The 9,197-nt window shown below is 37.8% G+C and overlaps 1 protein-coding gene across 2 annotated transcripts in view; it reads left to right on the forward strand.

Moving 5' to 3' along the window:
- XRN2 (5'-3' exoribonuclease 2) overlaps window positions 1–6,541 on the forward strand; it is an 85,794-nt gene extending 79,253 nt beyond the window's left edge. For both annotated transcript variants that reach the window (XM_019717479.3, XM_074318004.2), the window contains 2 exons: window positions 1,322–1,460; window positions 5,998–6,541. In XM_019717479.3, coding sequence (XP_019573038.3) covers window positions 1,322–1,460; window positions 5,998–6,063 — 205 coding nt within the window. In that variant the 3' untranslated portion in view covers window positions 6,064–6,541. The remainder of the gene's footprint in view (window positions 1–1,321; window positions 1,461–5,997) is intronic.
- Window positions 6,542–9,197: the final 2,656 nt, after the last annotated feature.

Genomic DNA, 9,197 nt, shown 5'->3' on the forward strand with positions numbered 1-9,197 from the left:
TTTACGTACAGCAAATTATATTATTAGAGCTCTAATTTCACCATGAACTGACGAATAGCATTGGCCTTTCTAGAGAGCTTCAGAGAGCTGTTCTTCAAGCCATCACAGAAAAATAATCATCTTTGGTATTTAAAAAAACAAAAAGTTCCAAATGAAAGGAGAAGAGCGGGGGGTAGAGAGAATGGATTTGGCTTGAATAACTGAGAAGAATGCATTACCCAATGAGCCCAACTTTGGGCTTTGCCCCCCTAAGACCTAGAAAGTGAAATTCATACGCCGATACATATATAACTAATACCAGCTAGTCAATGCTGTATCAAATTTAAAGTTTTATTGTAATTCCCCCTAACATTTTTAATAGTCCCAAAGCTTCTAATGTTAAAATATACTGGAGAATTTTTTTCCGTTTATCATTTGTACTGACTGTTCTATAAAATTGAAGTTGAGGAAAATGCATCAAGGAGAAAGGTATATTGTAAATGGTGATTGCCTTTAGAAGATATATCTTTGCTATGTTGTTTATGTGACAGTTTTAAATTACGTTATGATTTCTATACATCATACCTGTTGCTTTGTATCTGCAAAGTTAAAATAGGCACTTGAAGACAATTAAAACATTTCTTTTGACTAGTAATGTGGGCTGGCAAACTGGGTTATAATAGCTGTTGAATCTGTGTTCCCATGTAAACTGTACACCAAATGCCAGTCAGCCCATGCCAATTAGTGCTCATGTTGCTAGGTCACCATGGTCAATTGAAAGCTGCATCAATAGAACTTGAAAAGGTTTCTTCCCGATCAGACCTTCTGACATATTGAGCAGAATAATGGATGGGAAAAAACAGCGAAGTCCCCTACCCTAGATTCAAAATACTCAGCAGTAAGAATTCATTTGCAACCTGCAATTAACTAGAAAGAATGGACTCCAAGAACGAGTCTGGACATTTTTTAAAATAAAGCCTCCTCCTCTTGTCTTGCACATGTTTACTCTTTGGATAGCATCTTAAATGTAGGCAACTTGGAGGTCTTGGGTCTAAATCTTTATGTGACTAAAAAGGAAATTTCGCAGTTGAAAAATGAACAAAATATTTTTTTAAGTCAGACTTTTCTAAATTGCGTTTTAAACACCCTATTTAATAAATGCTCATACGTCATGAAACAGATTATGCGTGATATGCGGGACATAAAGGCCACTCTGATACTATATATCCCATATGACAAATACAGCAAAATTGTCCTAAAATTGAGTTGATACCTGCCAGTTTTAGGCTTTTGGCTGTATAAGATGCCTGACTTGTAATGCATACATGATGCTTTTCCACAGAGGCGTTGGGGCTGAACCTCTGCTGCCATGGAACCGGATGCTCCAAACCCAAAATGCAGCCTTCCAGCCAAACCAGTATCAGATGCTAGCCGGACCCGGCGGGTACCCACCCAGACGTGATGATCGTGGAGGGAGACAGGTGATGCTCTGTGGGCTGTAGGATGAAAAGCGTACTGCTCACTTTGTACTTAACCATGCCTCTCAGGACTCCATACTTCTGAAAAATATTTCTGGATAAGCTATTGATTGGTAGCTCAGCTAAACATTGGTCCCTCATTAAAAGTGTATATCGGTGCTCGCTTCAGCAGCACATATACTAAAATTGGAACGATAGAGAGAAGAAAAATGTGTATCGATGGGGTAAATATCTGCTTCATTAAATAGGTTATATACATTGAAGATGCTGAAGAATTTCCAGACCAAAAGCCCTTTTAGTAACAGCACTCAGTGGTATTTAGCACGAATGTGGTCAGTCACCAGAACACATTGTTTATCCTTTAAGGACATTGCTTTTTATTTTAATATGAACTAGATCTCACATAATATATGATAATTTCCTAGAAGCTGAAAGCAGGAATCTACCTTTTCAGTTGTTAGCTTTATTCATCTTAGAAGTCTCCTGTCCTTTTTTATTTTATTTTAATTTTAATTTTTTTGTTAGTTTCAGGTGTACAAAACAATGTAATAGTTAGACATCCTCACAAAGTGATAACCCCCCCCAATCTACTACCATTCTGACATCATATGTAGTTGTTACAGTTCCACTGACTCTATCCTTATGCTGTACTCCATATCCTGACCACATATATATAATTATAGTTGACATTCATTATTATTCAACTTCAGGTGTACACTACAGTGGTCCAGTACCTACGCCGGCCATAAAGTGGTCTCCCTAATAAGACATGTGTCCATCGGGTACCCTAAAAAATCTTTGCAACATTATTGATTATATTCCCCAAACTGTCTTTCTTATCCCCGTGGCAATCTTGTGATTGCCAATTGTGCTTTCTAATCCCCTCACCTTCTCCCTCATCCCTACCCCCTCTCATCTAGCAACCCACAGTTTTTTCTCTATATCTCTGAGACTGTTTCTGATTAGTTTGTACGTTTATTCTATTCTTAGATTCTACATATAAGTGAGATCATAAGGTATTTGTCTTTCTCCGTCTGACTTATTTCACTTAGCATAATGTTCTCTAGTTCCATCCATATTGTTGCAAATTCTAAGATTTAATTTCATTCTTTATGGCCGAGTAATACTCCATTGTATAAATGTACCACAGTTTCTTAATCCAGTCATCTACTGATGAGCATTTTGGTTGTTTCCATGTCTTGGCTATTGTGAATTGTGCTGCAATAGACAGGGGTCCATATTTTTTTTCTAATTAGTGTTTTGGATTTCTCTGGATAGATACCTAAGGGTGGAATTCTGAGTCGGAAGGTAGTTTCATTTCCAGTTTTTTGAGATACCGCCATACTGATTTCCATAGTGGCTGCACCAATCTGCAATCCTACCAGCACCAGCGATCCCTTTCTGCACATCCTCGCCAGCATTTGTTGTTTGTTGATTTATTGATGATAGCCATTCTGACTGGAGTGAGGTGGTATCTCATTGTGGTTTTTATTTGCATTTCTCTAATGATTAGTGAGGTTGAGCATTTTTTCATATGTATGTTGGCCATCTGCATGTCCTCTTTAGAGAAATGTCTCTTCATGTCCTCTGCCCATTTTTTAATTGAGTTGTTTGTTTTTTTGGTGTTGAATTGAATGAGTTTTTTATAAATTTTGGATATTAACCCCTTATCAGATGTATCATTGACAATTATCTTCTTCCCCTCAGTAGGATGTGTTTTTGTTTTATTGATGGTTTCCTTTGCTGTGAAAAACCTTTAGTTTGATGTAATACCATATGTTTATTTTTTCACTTACCAAGGGGCTATCTCAGTAAAAATATTACAAAGGGTAATGTCTGCAAATTTACTTCCTATATTTTCTTCTAGGAGTTTTATGGTTTCAGATCTTACATTTAAGTCTTTAATCCATTTTGAATTTATTCTTGTATATGGTGTAAGGAGGTGATACAGCTTCATTTTTTTGCATGTGTCTGTCCATTTTCCCAGCACTATTTATTGAGTAGACTGTCTTGAGTAGACTGTCTTTACCCCATTGTAAATTCTTGCTTCCACTGTCGTAGATTAAATGACATATAGGCATGGATTTATTTCTGGGCTCTCTATTCTGTTCCATTGATCTATGTGTCTGTTTTTATGCCAGTACCAAGCTGTTTTGATTACTGTAGGCTTGTAGTATGATTTGATGTCAGGTATTGTGATATCTCCCACTTTGTTCTTATTTCTCAAGATTACTGTGGCTATTCGAGGTCTTTTATGGTTCCATATAAATTTTAGGATTATATGTTCTATTTCTGTGAAAAATGTACTTGGTAGTTTGATAGGAATTGCGTTGAATCTATATTTTGCCTTAGGCAGTATGGACATTTTAACTATATTAGTTCTTCCTATCCATGAGCATGGTATGTGTTTCCATTTATATGTATCTTCTTTAATTTTTCACGTCAGTGTCTTATAATTTTCTGAGTACAGATCTTTTACTTCTTTGGTTAAATTTATTCCTAAGTATTTTATAGTTTTTGAAGCAACTGTAAATGAGACTGTTTTCTTAATTTCTCCTTTTGACAGTTTATTATTGGTGTATACAAGTGCAATTGATTTCTGAATATTAATTTTGTACTCTGCTACTGTACTAAATTAATTTATCAGTTCTAATAGTTTTTTGGTGGAGTCTTTGGGGTTCTCTCTATATACCGGGTTTCCCCGAAAATAAGACCAGGTCTTATATTAATTTTTGCTCCAAAAAACGCATTAGGGCTTGCTTATGTTCAGGGGATGTCATCCTGAAAAATCATGCTAGGGCTTATTTTCCAGTTAGGTCTTATTTTCAGGGAACCACGGTAGTATCATGTCATCTGCATATAATGAGAAGTCTCCTGTCTTGATTCATCTGATCTCTCTTATGGAAAGAAATCTCTCCTTCATCAAAAAATTTTCTACATGTTTTTCTACCAAATTTAAACAGCTGAACATTGAATGAGTATAATAATTCCTAGACAAATTTAGTTTGATGTAAGCTTCATTCCTTCTCTTTATAGCATCCGGTTTTAGCAGTATGTAAGACTGAGGTCTGTTTGCTTCATTCTGTTTGTCCCTCAGACATTTGACACCCTGTTCCGTATTTATATGCCTTTTAATCAAAATCCTTGCCAGAGAACAGGATCGGAATGCTGTGATGCAGAGTGTGTGGTGTTTGTGGAGTTTGGTACCTGCAGTGCTATGAACTGGTTTTAAATTGCTTACCTGGTGTTGCCTGCAGGCCTGAATACTATCAGCCCAAGAACTCTTTAACTATCAGATTAAGACTTTATGTTACTAGAGTGGATGATACTAGGCAATCTAAATAATGAGTATTATTGAAATGAGGATATACTTATAACTAGAAGACATCTCAGAGATTGTTTAGTTCAGTCACCTCATTTTCACAGTCAGGAACTAAAACCCTAAAACATTTGCAGTTCGGCAGCAGAGCTGGGACTTCAGTATTTCTGACCCCAGTTCATCATCATCTTTCCTTCCTCCTTCAGAGGAGCTCTTCCCTTTGAAGAAGCTCTCTGCTGTTACAGGAGGTGAAATTCTTATTCACTTAGGAGATAAAAACCAATTGGTAAATTTATAATTCTTTTAGGATCTTTTGGAAATACATTTTTTTCTCAGTCTCTTTTCCACTGATTTTTATTAAATCGCAATTTTTGAAGCACTGTTGTAGTAGTTCATTGTTAAAAAACAGTATGATTATGACTTCACTATATCTTTAGTGAAGTTTATATGACTAAACAAGGCCTTAGCCTACATTGTGTCCTTGAATGGTCTACACATATTCATATTATAATTTACTGTACTGCTCTGAGTGACACCAAGGGGGCAGGGACAGGGTCCATTTCAGAATCCTGGAGGCCTAGAAACAGTATTGAGATGGAAGAAATGTTACATTTCTCTTACGTTGTACAGAAATGTTATTTGCAAGTATACTAGGACATGTTATGAATGTCACCAGTAATTGATATGTAATAACCTAATGTGCTACTTAATGCTGTACTATTTATAGCTAAACAAACAAACAAAAAATCCCTAAAATTAATAGTTAAGTAGGCCTTTACTGACTTAGCAAGCTCTGCGTTGGTTAAGCAAACTGACTTTCATAGTGTAATATGTCTAAAGATAATGTGGGCACCTTATTACAATATGGATTGAATTATTGCTGGGGTTGATAGAGATGATTGAGACCCGCAAGTGTTTTACACAAAACACCTAACTACAGTTCATTTGTGTTCATGTTAAGAAACTTCTTAATTGTTTGTTAAGGCTGTTTTGTTAGTTGTCAGTAGTAGCACTTGTACTAACGTCTCACTTTGCAACAGGTTTTGTACATATAAAGCTGCAGACCAAAAGCATCTATGTATTTATGGAGATGTTTCATGTGATACACCTTTAAGACATATTTACCTTCTTTATGGTGTGTTTTCCTCTAGAGATGTAAAATTAATTTCTTTGCAGGGGTATTAATCCAGAAAATAAAGTCTTTCTTTTGCTTATTTTCAGGGATATCCCAGAGAAGGAAGGAAATACCCTTTGCCACCACCCTCAGGAAGATACAGTTGGAATTAGGCTTTTGTAAAAATTTCCCAAATCCTTTCATCATTCTACAATTTTATGCTATTTGTGGAAAGATTTCTTTCTCAAGTAGTAGTTTTTAAGAAAACTACAGTACTTTGTGTATTTCTTTTAACTGTGTATATTTCTACTGATATGATCTCACTGTTTTATGTTGCTTTCCAAAGATGTGTGTTGCATAATACAGTGGATCTGAATTTATTATTGCTTGTAAAACACTTTGATGGAATAGGAATACTGGTTTTTCATTATGGTTGAAAATCAAACCAGCTGTGGATTTCAAAACACAGTGTATTCTAGATCATCTAAGATCCATGCTGATTTTTAATGCACAAGAATTAGGTATGAACTCTTGAGCTGAAACCTTCAGCCAACTAGAGTATATTGTTCAGTATTTCTTTGGAAACATTTCATTAATGTACTTGTCTTAATGGAAATTTCTGGACTTTATTAAAAAAACAACAACTTAAAACTATGGTCTCTTGTGTTCTTCTTTTACAGTATTTCAACTTTGAAAATCTTGGCCAAACATGTTGGGTTTTTTAATCAATTTTTCAGGAAACAATTCATTTCTACAAATAGATGTCAAAAGAAAATCAGTGAATAAGTAGATGTTAAGAGAATATGCTCAGCAAGATAACCCAGCCAACCCATATGTTAGTATGTATGTCAGCTACTGATTTGGCTAACTTTTATTTATTTGTGAGAATAAATTATTTACATTTTACAAATTTCATGTAGACTCCTGCTCCAGTTTTAAGGACTTTTTAAAAAATTATTAAGAAAAGTTGAATTCATAGTTCCTTAGCATATGTTTTGCATTGTTTCATAACAGATTCCAATTTGTACTCATTTTTTTCATTGCTACTAAGCACACTATAATTCCTTAAATTTATGCTTGGAGTTCACACACACCACTTCCATATGCATTTTCATTTGATTACCACAACAAATGTAGACACACATATAAAGACTCTTGCTGCTTTGTTTCCTTCTTTCTATTCTAGCCTAAGACTATAAAATAAGATTTCTCTTTGACCTTTTGACTTAGGACATTTTTGCTTTAATATTCAAGTAAAGCACACTTGTTAATAATAGTATATGTGGGGGTGGGGGATCCCACCTTAACCTTAAATAGGAAGGTATTTTGAAGCTATTAGGTTCATTGCTGGTAATGGGTGAATAGAGCAGGGTCCTTTATTAAGACAGTCTCCACTGGGAATTACACAACCATTACATGTTATCTTCACAATAACATTAAACTGATAATGCCTTCTGCTAAATTTTTCTAATTTATCTTCCAAAATATTAAAAATGTATATTGCCACCTAATCAAGTACTGCAAACTCCAAAGCCCATATAAATATCTTAACTGTGTATAGCTTCTTAGGTACCCAAAGCGCACACTTCTACAGAACCTGTATTTTGTCAGACCTTTAGTTTTGTTTTAAGCTGTCATGAGTGTGTCTGTAAAATATTTCCGTTTTGACTTGGCTTTTTTTCACAATTACATGTAACTGTTCAAATTGAATTTGAAAATTGATGTTTAAAGTGTTTTGAAGAAGCCTAAACAAAAATCCTGATGGAAAAATTAAGACAGCTGGATTCCCTCTAACAGGTGGTGTGCTCTAAAGGACATCTGCCAGCTAGCTGAACCCTTACTTCTGGGCCTCCGTTCCTTCACCCTTGCTTCCATCTCTCTCTATTCTACCTCCATCTCTTTCCAACTTGTCCGCATGTCTGAGTGTTCCAGAAATGTCCTGTTATTTCAACAAGCAAAAGATTTTTAGAACTTTAAGTGGAATGTTCAAGGCTACAAATACTCCTCTATATTCAGATTAAATAGTTAAGGGGCCAATTTAAAATAACTGTATTATGTTATCTTTAAGTAGGGCAAAGTTTTTGAGGGTCTCGTATTAAAGATTAATCTTTAAAAAATCTTAGAACCTGGAAACAGCAGGATTTTATTGTGGTGCTAAGGGCTCTTAATGAGCAGTTGTCTTTTCTTTAAAGATCAAATGAGATAATGCACGTTAAAGTGCAAAGTCATCTACAGATGACTATTAGATTGCCATTTAGCCTTAGGCAAATTGGGGATAAAGACGGGTAGGTTAACTTTTGCGCGATGACGCGGCACGTCGGGGACAGGCTGGGGTGGGGCTGGGGGTCCCGAGCTTGCGTTTTCCTTGGGGCGCATTGGAGGTCGGGCTCACCGCTACCTAGTCGGGCCCCGGGGCGCGGCGACTTCGCAGAGGGGGCTTGGTAGTGGCGATGCCCGGGAGCCTCGGGCCTGGCGCGGCGGGGACTTACGTGCTGCTTTTCAGAGGTAAGGTTCTGGGTCCGCGGGCCCAGCCAACTGCCGGTCACCGTCCCGCAGAGCCCGGAAGCGCTAGGCCTTCGGTGCACGTGGGGCGTACCCTGCGCCGGGGCTCCAGCTCCTCGCGCGTCTGCTGCCGGGCGCGGCCCGCGCTCCGCGAGTCCCGTCACAGCCCCCACCGCTTGACCGCCCCGGAGCCTTGCGAGCTGCGGGCGTCGAGCAGGATGGGCGCGGGAAAGCTCCGACCTCCGGCTCCTTGGGTGGTCGTGTGCAAGCCGGAACATTGCAGCGTCATCCCTCGGTTCCCCGGACGCGGTGCCGCAGCTTCTCAACCTGCCCAGTTTCATCATCTCAACTCCCTGCACCAAGGCACCGAAACTGTAAGGGAAGAGCGGAAATGTTCTGTCTTCTGAGGCTGCTCTTTTAAGTTCTGAGCCTGGACGTAAACGAATTTAGTTATGCTTAAAGATCTAAAATGTAGACATTCTCCGGAGAGTCTACTAAGATTTCCCATTCCCAGCCGGCAGAGTGTGACTGCCTGGCTCCATCGTGCTCGTCGGACGACTCTTCCTGCCCACCCTGAAGTCGTGGAGCTGAGATGCCAGACAATTCCTGACGATTGACAGCTCTACTAATTCTAACCAGAAAAAAAAAGTCAACAAACTAATAAAATAACAATAAAATAACATCCTACTACTCAGGGTTAAGTTGAATGAATGCTTGTGCTGCTTGTTCCCCCATTACCGCATTGATGGAATGAGGGCCAAGAGACAACATGCTTTGATTTGTGTAACATGGGAATGATGCCATT

Source organism: Rhinolophus sinicus, chromosome 13, assembly GCF_057876585.1.
Source record: "Rhinolophus sinicus isolate RSI-liver-muscle chromosome 13, RSI-T2T, whole genome shotgun sequence".
Lineage (NCBI taxonomy): Eukaryota > Metazoa > Chordata > Mammalia > Chiroptera > Rhinolophidae > Rhinolophus > Rhinolophus sinicus.